Source organism: Miscanthus floridulus, chromosome 2, assembly GCF_019320115.1.
Source record: "Miscanthus floridulus cultivar M001 chromosome 2, ASM1932011v1, whole genome shotgun sequence".
Taxonomy (NCBI): Eukaryota; Viridiplantae; Streptophyta; class Magnoliopsida; order Poales; family Poaceae; genus Miscanthus; species Miscanthus floridulus.
The window spans coordinates 24,585,780-24,598,170 of NC_089581.1; the positions used below are offsets into that span (position 1 = coordinate 24,585,780).

At 43.4% G+C, this 12,391-nt stretch overlaps 1 protein-coding gene across 1 annotated transcript; it reads left to right on the forward strand.

Moving 5' to 3' along the window:
- The first annotated feature begins 2,426 nt into the window (after positions 1–2,426).
- LOC136520149 (uncharacterized) lies at positions 2,427–8,979 on the forward strand. The gene is made up of 9 exons (XM_066513579.1): positions 2,427–3,022; positions 3,374–3,460; positions 3,603–4,004; positions 4,862–4,997; positions 5,103–5,265; positions 5,767–5,895; positions 6,635–6,829; positions 6,999–7,121; positions 7,231–8,979. Exons 1-9 carry the CDS (start codon positions 2,764–2,766, stop codon positions 7,330–7,332), a joined length of 1,596 nt encoding a protein of 531 aa, XP_066369676.1. The 5' UTR covers positions 2,427–2,763; the 3' UTR covers positions 7,333–8,979.
- Positions 8,980–12,391: the final 3,412 nt, after the last annotated feature.

The following is a 12,391-nucleotide window of genomic DNA, read 5'->3' on the forward strand; positions in this document are numbered from 1 at the left end:
ATTTGTTGAAAAGAAAATACTATTTCGATTAAAAAAATAAGCTGAAAAAAATGGATTATAAGAGAAGCAAACATAACCCATCGGTAGGTTAATGGGTCAGAGATTTTTTTTCACATCGTACTCACCAGTTTTCTAAGGTCACGTAAATTTTATTGTCCCCAGCGAGATTCCTAAGATCACTCCCTTCATTTCTGATCTGATCACTAATAAGAATGAAGAAAGACACAATCGAAGTTTCGAGATTTGACACATGCAACTACTGTACCCTCGACCTCAAGTACGAGGGGGTGTTTAATTCTTTAGTCGCTTTTAAAATTTATGTTACATCGAATGTTTAGATACTAATAAAGAACATTAAATATAGATTAATTACAAAACCAATTACATAGATAGATGCTAATTTGCAAGACGTTTTTTAAGCACCACGTTGTCAAATCATGAACTAATTAGGCTTAAAAGATTCGTCTCGTAAATTAGTCGCAAGTTGTGTAATTAGTTTTGTAATTAGTCTATATTTAATATTCTATATATGTATCTAAATATTCGATGTGACAGAAATTTTAGTATCTAAATATTCGATGTGACAGAAATTTTAGAATGACACGTACAAAACACTCTGAATCTTTTCTCTCTTTCCTCTTACTTCGCGCTGGCATCGGTCCAATCAACTTTTCCTTTTTGTATTCCTTGCAGGATATGTATATAGCATACTCTTCTTTTTCTTCTTCTTCTTCTTCTTCTCAATGCCAAGGTATCAGTATACGATCTGATTCTTTTGATTTCGCGGCACTGATGTGTTCTTTTGTTCCAGCGATTTAGAGCTACGTAGCGTCGGAATCGATTTCATTTTCTGTGGAATGAATACGGGTTAGTGTCAATCAAAGCAGGATCGTATCGGAGTCAAGTTGTGTTGTCCCGATCGAAAGCTAGTGTCCAAATTCTCTCGTGTTAGCACATCCAATTTCAGCATCTTCGTTCCAAAACTGAGCCATGGGGTGTATCGTGTACGTAACTCGTAGCAAGTAGCAACATGCAGTATATGGCCTTTATGCAGTGTCTGGCCTTACGTAACGCCTATCACTATAGGCCTAGAGATATCGTCTGGTTATTCGTACCCGTTCCAACACAGAAGACTTGGGTTCAAGATAGGCTGCTGCAGTGCTTGGTGACGCCACCTGGGCATCGGAAAATCATGGGTTCGATCAGGTCAGGTGAGGTGATCCAAAGACCATAGGGCATACTAGTAGACCACGATTGAGACGAAGAAATTTCTTGAGAATTGATTTTCCCCCCCTTGGAACAAAAGACATGTAAATACTAGAAAATAGAAATTTCTTGAGAATTAATACTTGAAACGAAGTACTAATAGCATATCCTTTTTTTCTAGGAAATAGAAGCATATCCAGGCGACAGGAAAAGTATTGCTTGTTTAGCATGCAGCATCCGTGGCGCTTTCTGCCTCGCCTCCCTTGCGTCTGTCTTCACAGCACACCAAACGGCAACCACCAGCGCCGTGGACCGCGTCCACACACACTATGACCTTGTTTAGATTGCAAATTTTTACAATCTAGACACTGTAGCATGTTTCGTTTGTATTTGATAAACTTTATACGATCATGGATAAACTAGGCTCAAAAGATTCGTCTCGTGATTTATAACCAAACTGTACAATTAGTTATTTTTTTACCTACATTTAATGCTCCATATATACATCTAAAAATTAATGTGACAAAGAGAAAGTAAAAAAACTTAGAATTTGGAGATCATCTAAACAAGGCGCATGCCAGAACAAGCTTCGTAAGTTCCCTGGCAGCGTGACAACTGACAACACCCTGCTGCCCCTGCCATCAGTCTATCTCCAACAACGAGGACACCTAAAATACAAATTCATCTTTTAAGTACCGCTACAGATAAAAAAATTTAATATTTATTTGGTATTTTCTCCAATGACAAGACTCAAAAGAGAATACTTTTGGTAAATAGATTTTTAGAAAAGAGGATACCCATATTTAGGTTCGGCCTCTCAAACAATCTAAAATAGGTCTTCCGTATATATACTCTATTAAAGACTAATTTTAGATATCTTGTTACCTATTCTGAATTTGGACGTCCATATTGCCAACTCAAATGTAACCTCACCCGTACCGGTCAACACTGGCACCCGTACCACACACCCCTACGACTACGACGGACGGCATCACGTCACAGGTTTCCCTAGCCCGTGCCAACCCCAACCAGAAGGGAGGAAAGCGCGGGGTCCACCCAACCAGAAAGCCACCACGACAAACGACCAGCCGCCTACCAAGGACCGCGTCCATGCGCGTCGCGATCCCGACGACGCCTACCCCCCCGCAGCCGCAGCCCCACCGCCGCGCTCCCTCCCCGCTCGTGTGGTGGTGTGGGAAGCCAAAGGGAAGCCGAACTTGCGAAAGCCAGAGCACGACACGGAGGCGCGCCGCACCGCAGCCAGCCCACGCCACCACCTCATTCTCTCCCACCACCACCGCCCCCCACCTCCACCACAAAGTTCGCGTTGCGCCGCGCCTCGCCCCGCCGCGCCAAGCCGCGCGGCTCGTCCCGTCCCGTCCCTCTTGGAAATCCTCCCACGCAACCAATCGCCTCCCCGCCCCGCACCCGCGTGCGTGCGTGCGTGACGCCGCCTCGCACTGCCACCGCCCTCTCCATCCACCACCCCGGTGACCCCCGGGGCGCCGATCTCGCGTCGCGTCGCCCGGGCGAGGAGGAGGTGAGTGGGTGGGAGGGATGGGGGCGTGCGTGTCGCGGCCCAGCGCTTGCGTGGGCAAGCCCCACACGCCGCGGTCCGGCGACGCCAGCGGCCGCTCGGGCGGCGGGGGCGGGGCGCGGCGGAGGCGCAGCCGCCGCGTAGGGAAGGGGCGGAGGACGGCGCCGTCGCGCGCCGCGTCCATGGAGACCATCCAGGAGGCCGACGTGCCCGGCTCGCCGTCCGCCGCCGCCGCCGCTGCCGCCGATCACCGGACGTACAGCAACCCCGCGTTCCAAGGTGGGTCGGTGGGTGGACCGACGGGCTGCTTTCTCCTCTCTCCCTCCCCCGTGCGCCTTCCACCCGCTGCTTGTTTCGGGGTCTGGATTCTGATCTCCGGGGGACCATGGGCGCGAGATTGCGCGCTCTTCGGTTCGGGGTTAAATTAAATTACTGCATCTGGGGATCGTGTGCGTCCAGCGATAGCTACTCACTTTTTTAATTCGTAGCTCCGGAGGCTTTGCAACCCTGTTCTGCAGAGTGGGGTTGCAGCTAGTATCTGGGGCAGTACGCATCGCAGTTCGTTGCGTCAATTCGTACTCGATACTCCAATATGACCTGACGTGATTTCGGGGGCATCTCGTGCTGCAGTGCCCGGGAGCATTGAGGAGGCCTGGTACGATTCCTTGGCGATGAGCGAGTCGGATGCCGAAGACGATTTCCACAGCGTGCAAGATGGTAAGAGTGCTGTCGTAGTAGCCTTGTAGCTAGGTCCCCCGCACACCATAATTTTCAATGATTAGTTGAACCTGCTGAATTTTCTCCCCCATTTTAACATGCCTTTCCGTTTGACTGATTGAGCTTCTTTGTTGTCGTGCAGATGCTTTCTCATTGAATGGCTTCGAGAACGAAGCTGCATTGAGCATGAGAGACGGCAACGGTGGGAGCTTCAATGGAGCTGCACAATCAGGCGAGCAGCACCATAAGAAGCCAAAGTCCAGCGAACTGTCAAAGGGAAGCTCGGAGAATGGTGTGAGGACGTCCATGAGCCATGATGATGCGGTGGGTGTTTCTGGTGCTGATAGCACGCACGGTGGAGGTAGGATACTGGACGATTGCGGGCTTCTGCCAAATAATTGTCTCCCATGCATTGCCTCTGCTGTTGGGGTAAACGAGAAGAAGAGAACTCTTTCCTCGAGTCCTACACATTCAATGAAGATGCCTTCTTTGAAGCTTTCCTTCAAGAAGAAGTCAGGGGAAGCTCATCCATCTTCCACACTACGTAAGCATTTCTTCTTAAGTCATTTGGTTAAGAGTTAATAAGAGTTAAGACGCCCTTCTCAAAAGCTGAACTGCAGTTTGTACCGATTTTCCCAAACATTTATACTTTCCATAATTCTCTGTTTGATGAGTTGAAACCTTGCCAGCAACTTGCTTGCTCTCTTTTATGACATAGGACTATTGGTGTCCATAGGGTAGTTCATTAAGCAACAAAGAAAAAGGCAAAAGGTGGCGCAGAGAACTGATGCTTTCGAGTAGTGACAATACTCCTATCTTCATTGCTTGCATGGTTCACCAGTCATGTCAATAATCTTTCATTTAATGGTACGGAGTAGCATTGTATTGATAAAACTGTTGCATTGGTACACTCTGGAAAGTTAAGATTCCATAGCTGTACTCATTGGCCGTCTGCAGAGGTCTGGAGAAACATGACACGAACGTATGGGAGAGGGAGATGTCTTAAAAGTTACTAAAACTAAGCTGTACACTCTATCTGAATAAGATGAGGTCTTTACAGCTTTGTGAGAATAGCACTTGATTTTGCTGGTGGTACTACTCACAGTGCAGATGCCTTTTATGACACTTAGATATACTTTTTATTTTCTGTCACTACCTGAGTACCGCTTTTGTCTGTGAACTAATTTCCAAAATATATAACAAAATAGTTCTAGCTAATCTCTGTTACAAGATTTACCGTAATGCACTAGTAACTTGATTTGCTATAAGTTTTTTAGCTGCGTTAAATTTTATACCATCTGTCAAGGTTAGCATGTTAAGTTTTTTAGCTCCAAAAAATATTATCAGTATTCATTTTTTTCATTTTTCCTTTATTATCAGTATAACTTTATTTTGTTTCAGTATCTGCGAAGGATTTCCTGGAAAGGCCTCTAGCAGGTTCTCAAGTACAGTTGTGCTTGCTGGAAACAAATATGCTCAACAGTTGGTCTCATATTGATCCCGGTACATTCCGAGTCCGTGGAGCAAACTATTTTAGGTAAATATCGTTCTTGTAGTATCAGTTCATATCCATCACCAATTTATTTGAAACTCCTGGATGCTTTTATGGGAGTGATCTAAGTTTCTAATGCACTTTCTCCAGGGATAAGAAGAAAGAGCTTGCTCCAAATTATGCTGCATATTATCCATTTGGAGTTGATGTGTACTTATCACCACAAAAACTCAATCATATATCTCGATTTGTCCAACTTCCTGATATTCAACTATCCAGCAAGCTCCCACCTCTTTTGGTGGTCAATGTACAGGTAAGTCATAAGTACACCAAGGACAATGCACTGTTTCATGGTGAAAGTTTTGTATACAGCCCTTTTGTTCATAGACTTTCTAACTCGTCAAAGATATGGAGCATTTGTCTGTTTATTCATGCCACTCCTTTTTTTCTCATTGGTGCTCAATTTGTCCAATTGTTACACTTGCAGACACTTGTCACTTAGTGGTGAAGTGAACATGTCAACTTGCTTTAAACATATTCAGATGTGTACTTGCTGTAGTCGATGCCTATTTTTAGTACCAAATAAGTTCAACTTAGTGAACTAGTACAAAGGACTGGACTGAAGCAATCGGTGAGCTCTGTGTAGCATGTTATTTATGTTTGCCTGCCTGAAGTAAGCCTCAACAGTGTGCCACCGTAGCAACGTCTGTTTTAAGAAATAGTTACTGTAACATGGATTTCAGTATTTTTCTGTGAGTTTTATGCTCTTGCCATTATTCAGTTAGTGTATTGACATTTTGTATACTTTTCTCAGGTCCCATTATATCCAGCTTCATTATTTCAGAATGAAACTGACGGGGAAGGGACGAGCTTTGTTTTGTACTTTAGGCTTTCTGATGGTTACTCCAAAGAGCTTCCACCTTCATTCATTGATAGTATTAGAGTAAGGGCTTCACTGGTCTTTAATATATTTTTTTCAGTAATATCTGTTACTATTTTTTGTACTTTTTATATATATACAGGTATGTACTTTTAGTCAATGAGTATTTGAATCATTTTTCTTTTTATTTTGGAAGCAGTGAAGGCCTTGGAACAAAAAATGTCTAGCTAGATGAAATAAATAATAGTAGTCCATTTATAGACTTTATATCAATTCATGCAGGTGATGCTTAACCATAGTGGAGAATATTTATTGCAGGGTTCGATGATTGATTTGTTATAGGTTATGTAGAATCTTGAACTTTCCCCCTGCATCTGAGCTCTGAACTATTAGTTCAGAGACATACATTTTCAGGGTCGTAACTTTAGGGTGGACTGCAGCTGAAGTCCCCTTTGGGCTCCTGCAATTCTTTGAAGTAAAGAGTCCTAGCCTCCTAAGGTTGAACTCCTTAGGCATATAGTTGATCAAAGAAATGATGCCTAGCACTTCTGTAGCATTGACTGTTTCACAAGAGAAAAGATAAGGCATTTTTTGCATGTAAAAATGCAGTTTCAGTTATTGAAATCGGTTTAGGATATGTAGACTGGTTCTTTTATATTGTCAAGTTAATTTATATGGTTATGTGATTGATGATAACGTTAATTGTCAGCTTTGGCAATTCCCATAGATATGGAGTAGAAAGGTAGTTATATTTCAGTTCTATTTATTATCAGTCAATAATACTTCTTTTCCTCCCCAACAGAGGCTGGTTGATGATCATGTAGAGAAGATAAAAGGATTTCCAATGGAAACCACTATACCATTCCGAGAGCGGCTGAAGATACTTGGCCGGGTGGCTAATCTGGAGGATCTTCCTTTGAGTGCAGCGGAGAGGAAGTTAATGCATGCGTATAACGAGAAGCCTGTCCTTTCTAGACCACAGCATGAATTTTACCTGGTTAGTTGTGTTTATTTCTAGAAATTGTTGTAGTTATGTAGTATTCATCTACATTATTGAGCCCACCATCTCATAAATAAATGCAATAATAGAAATATCTTGTTCTAGACATACTTTGAACTTTGATTACTGCTTGAGGGATTATTGAAACATCCTTGCTTCTGTGCAGGGTGATAACTACTTTGAGATCGACATTGACATGCACAGATTTAGCTACATATCAAGGAAAGGTTTTGAAACGTTTTTGGACAGGCTAAAAGCATGCGTTCTAGATGTTGGGCTGACTATTCAGGTATCCCAATTGTAAACAATAATTTCATTACTATGAGATTGTACTTTCCCAGAAAATTGTTCGAGAAAAAGTAGGTCAGGTCACTTACTGTGCTCGCTTCTAACTGCAGGGAAATAAAGCTGAAGAGCTGCCGGAACAGATCTTATGTTGTGTTAGGTTGAATGGGATAGATTACACCAAATATCAGCCTCTTTTGACTCAGGGTGCCTGAAATCAACGCTTACAAGAACCAGCTAACCGTCATTTGGATGCTGAGAGGTAACCATATCAGGACCAGACTCCTGGAGATTTCAGACCAGAGCCGCTGTCAATTATCACAGCTTCTGCCGAAAGCCCGAAACTTCATTGGCCCTGTTCGCTTGTCTTATGAGCCGTACTATTTCAGCGAACGAACAGTGTTTTACTCTCACAACAAATCAGCGAACATTACTTTCAGCCATGGCTTTTCAGTAAAGCAAACAGGACCATTGTCCGAGCTTAGTTCGTACAAGTAACATTAACAGAGGAGCAAGTGACTCAGTGCCCACTGGTTGGTCCCGTTCGATCCATGGTGCTAATACAGCCGATTCTTTCTGGGGGGGGGGGGGGGGGGGGGTGTTTAAGGCGGAGACTGCGGTCCATGTAAATCTGTAAATCATTGCTGGATAGCTCCGGTTGCCTCCCTTGTGGCTACCCAACATTCTAGATTTAGTAAATATCACTAATTTTGTCTATGATCGAGTAGGTTTAGGCGCACTGAAACTTGTAGAGGTTCCATTTTAGTTCGTGAATACAAGCTGTTTGACTTATAGAGCAGTGTTGTAGGATATGAACCTCCAGCCTGTTCGGCTGGGATTATTCTCTCGTAAACGATCGTAAATTTTCAGCTGGAACAGTATTTCTCTCTCACACCAAACCAGCAAGCAGTATTTCTTCACGATCCAGCCACGAACAAGCCCAGCCAAATGAACAGGCTGCTCATAGGACTATGGCACCTCTAGCCCGAAACCTGACAGCCAGCCGGCTTGCATTAAAGATCCCTTCGGAATGCAGGAATTTTACAAGATTCCACAGGAACAAGATGTGGTCTCGGCCCAAAATATCGTGTACAACTTGCATGATGCTGAGTTGGTAACTTTGGAAGCTTCGTATGGCCTAGGGCTCTCGGCCCCAATTATCGTGTGCAATTTGCGTGATCCTTAGTTGGCAACTTCAAAAGATTCTCGGAATTTTGGTAAAGGGGGGCTTAGGAATAGAGAGTTTGGTGCAAAACCCTCCTCCAACAGCTTCATTCAAATGGCTCTTCATATGATAATTTGGAAATTCAAATGGCTCTTCATATGACAATTTGGAAGTTTCTCGGAATGGTGATAGAGGTTTTTGAATATGACAATTTGGAAGTTTATCGGAATGGTGGTAGAGAGGTTTTTGAATGCGCAGAGGCTGATCCCATTACAAATTGAACACATTTATGCCTTCGGCCCCGTTCGCTGGTCTGAAACTTGGCTGAAACTGGCTGAAAAACACTGTTCCGGCTGAATTGTTGTGAGAGAAAAACACTGTTTCAGCTGAAAAAAGAAGCCGAACAAGCCATTTTTAAGACATCAGGGAACCCATGCCCTATTGTGGAGTTATTAAGGTTCTGTGGTTGACAGAACACCTAACGTGTGCTCTGTGGGAGTTAATTGCAAATGAGTTAGCCACAACGAGAATGACCACATGACCTTGGCCTCAAGGTTTGGTGTCTATTATGTATGGCATAAGAGAGACACGAAGGTAGGTTGTGTTTTAGCTACATTCCCTTGTTAGTGTGTAACAAGACTTTGTTTTTCTTTGGTTGTACTAATAGAGTGATTATAAGAGTCTCTTTATATCCTTACTAATTGATGAGAATAGAGATTTTGGTAAAAAAAAAATCCCCAACAACTTCTTTAATAGATGTTCAGATATAGCCATCTTTATTCTAGATTTTTCGGCGGCCAGAGATGAGCAGAGCTGGTTCTTTAGAGTGTGCATAAGATGTGGAGAAATTGTTACAGGATGAAAAGATATAGACAACGATTTTTATTCAAATGTCTCTCGAAATGATGACTTATAGAGTCATTTTAAGAAAGGATCTTGGAGATGCTCTTGAGAGGGTCAAAGTCATTCAACTTAAGAGAGAAAGCATGGAGATACATGAAGTGACTAAATATAAGTCGAGTTGATGGTGCGAATGGCCCCTTTGAATTGATTTGAAGTCATGGATTTCAAAGGTGTTAATTGATCGAGATCGGACTTGAAACAAGTAAAAATTCACACCATAGCATGTACGGGGCGACAGGGTTGATCTCTGGCGAATTGTCCAGCGATGCATCTCAACGACTCAACTAGTAAAATTATCCGGTGGGTGACTTGTTGGCCAGCTTACTAACGTGTTCGTATGATCCGGTGGAGGAATATGTGACCTCGGTGGATCGTTCGTTGGGAATCCAACTTGACATAGTAACATACGACAAAGAACTGTGTGTCGTGTTTGCCCTAATAATACATCCATGTCTCGAAATAAATCAATTTCTAGAATTATCTTAAGTTAAATTATTTTAAGTTTGACAAACTTTTTTTTTATCCAGTGGGACGTTACCCACCAGAGTTCAAATCCAGGTGTCGCACCTTTTTTTGAAATTTTTCCAGAAAAATTTAGGGTACGCACACGTGCGTGTTTGGTGGTACTACGTGTCTCCCGCACCACCGGAGGCCAGAGAGCCTCCCAATCTCTTCTTTGCATGTGTACAAACGCGCACGCGTGTGTGTACGTGTGGTGTGAGTGTGGAGTATGTGAGTTTGTGCGTCTAAGTTGTACCGATGAAAAAAATAACATCCATGACACCAAATATTTGTATATTATGAAAATATATTTAATGGTGTATCCGTAATACTAATTTGGTATCATAGATATAGTGTTCTTTTCTATAAAATTAGTTAAATTTAAAATAGCTTGACGTAGGACTAAATTTAAAAGTTGATTTAATTTAGGACCGAGAAGGTATAGAAATCAATAATAAAATAATAAAATAATAAAATTAGGACTCAACCAAGTAGCCTCCATGCGTAAATTTCAAGAGCTAATGATGACTGGCTCAAAAATTTATTGGAGCGAGTTTGCCAAGAGAGCCATGTGCTGATAAAAGGGTTAATTGGATTGGTGCCATTATAATTCTCGCGTTTCTTAGAAATACCATTACTATTAAACTTATTGTAAGAGTGCCATTATAATTACACTGGAGTCTGAAAAATGCCATTATATACACTTGCCGCGACGTTTGGCCCACGTGCAGGTGTATACTGGGGTTACGTATATGCGTATGGACCGTGTTGCCCCTAGTACATGTGCCCTAGGGTTTGACTCAATCGACTGAATCCATCCAGTCCCCACCGCATCCTCTCTCTCTCTCGTGCGAACCCTAGGCAGTCCGCCTCGAAGGCGACTGTGACCGGCGGTGGCGGCGACGACTGCTTGAGGTGGCGGCAACCGCGACTACCGAGGGCCGCGGCGTGGACCGCGACTACTGCTGCTCCTCCCCTGCCCCATCTGCTGAGCGGAGGCGACTGCGACCGGCGGCGGCGGCGACTACTACTCGCGGCGCGGCGACCGCGACTACCGAGGGCGCCTGCGTCGACCGCGACTATTGCTGCTCCTTCCCCGCCCCATCTGCTGACCGGAGATGGCATCCACAGCTGCCAGTTCAAGTGCTAGCTAGGTTGGTGGTCTCCCACGGATCGATTGCCCCAAATGCAAGATCCAAGTCATTAGGCGAAAGAGCAAGGCTGGCAATATGTATTACACTTGCCCCAACAATTTTTCGGTAATTTGTCTTGCTTTTCCTTTGATGTTGGGTTCCATGTTTGTCCAACTACAAATAGTGTTAAGTGGGTTGGGATTTTGATTGTCAATTGCAGAACGATGACACGTGTACGAACTATTGGTTTGAGGATCAATACCTAGCCTATCTGCGCGCCAATCATCCAGACAAGCTCAGGGATGTGGAAGTGGAAGGTGTACATGGCCCTTTTGTTGATCCCGCGGTTCAAGGAATGTCACAAGAAGTGCCCAAGATTGGGATGATGGACTTGAAGGTTCAGATCATTGACTTGAAGGTTGACATTTTAAAGTTGGAGCAGAGATGAAAGAATTGAAGAATGGAGGATTGAAGAAGGCTTTTAGCTTAGGCAATGCATTAGTTGCTGTGGTGATGCTAAATCTGTTTGTAAGTCTCTTAGTTGTAGTAGTTTGGAAATGAAGTAGTATGCACCTTGGTTCCAGTAGTTTGGAGTTTAGTGATCTTAGCCTGTAGGTTGTCAAGTGCTACTACTAATTTCTATTTATGGAACTGTGTATCTGTGATCAAGGAATGTATGTTTATGTAGGTTCTGTGAATTTGTGAATCTATGAATTTGTGAAACAAACAAGTGGATTTGTATGTGAAATTGTGATGAATGTGTCAATGTGAATCTGTGAATTTTGTAATGATTCAATTGTTGGCAACATATAAGTGAAGCCAATTTTTGAGCATTGGCTGGGGATTTTTGCAAAGGAATCTTGGAGTTGCTCAAGTTGTGTGACAACAGTCTGAATGGAACCATTCAAAGTAGTTTTGGAGGCCTTTCAAGGCTCATAGAACTAGAGATGGGAGGCAACCATCTGTCTAGTCAGGTCCCGGTTGAGCTTGGTCAGCTTGCTGCCCTTCAGATTGCTCTAAATGTCAGTCACAACATGATGTCTGGTGAGATACCGACGCAGTAGGGAATTTGCACATGCTGCAGTACCTGTACTTGGATAGCAATGAGCTTGAAGGTCAAGTTCCTTCCTCATTTAGTGACCTTTCGAGCCTGTTGGAGTGCAACCTGTCTTACAACAATCTTGTCTAGGTTCATCAGCATCATCTTATTCAAGCAAGAAAGCAGCAGCACAGAAGAAGCGCTTTCTTAGGGAGAAGATAATCAACATCGCCTCCATTGTCATTGCTTTGGTTTCATTGGTGCTAACTAATCAACTGGCACACAACAATCTAAGCAGCACAAATGTCATCATTGACAAGTGGTGCACCTTCCAGATAAACACAGAGAAGCAGCTCAAAAGCAACTAGCAATGGTGCTGCATAGTTGAATGATCAAATTAACCTGCTTTGAAAGCAAAAGTAGAAAACACACTTGACAAGTGGACTGAGGTTCTAGATCTTGGCATTCATCAAGTATTCAGTGCTGACCATAACAGACATCGAGTTTAGGCCCTAGCATACATCAAGTTCAGG

What these genes read in the sequence shown, in the direction of transcription:
- LOC136520149 (XM_066513579.1), top strand. Translation starts at nt 2,764, where the DNA reads ATGGGGGCGTGCGTGTCGCGGCCCAGCGCTTGCGTGGGCAAGCCCCAC. An exon ending in TTTCCACAGCGTGCAAGATG is followed by an intron (nt 3,461 to 3,602) that starts GTAAGAGTGCTG and finishes GTTGTCGTGCAG; the next exon opens with ATGCTTTCTCATTGAATGGC. An exon ending in ATGTTGGGCTGACTATTCAG is followed by an intron (nt 7,122 to 7,230) that starts GTATCCCAATTG and finishes TTCTAACTGCAG; the next exon opens with GGAAATAAAGCTGAAGAGCT.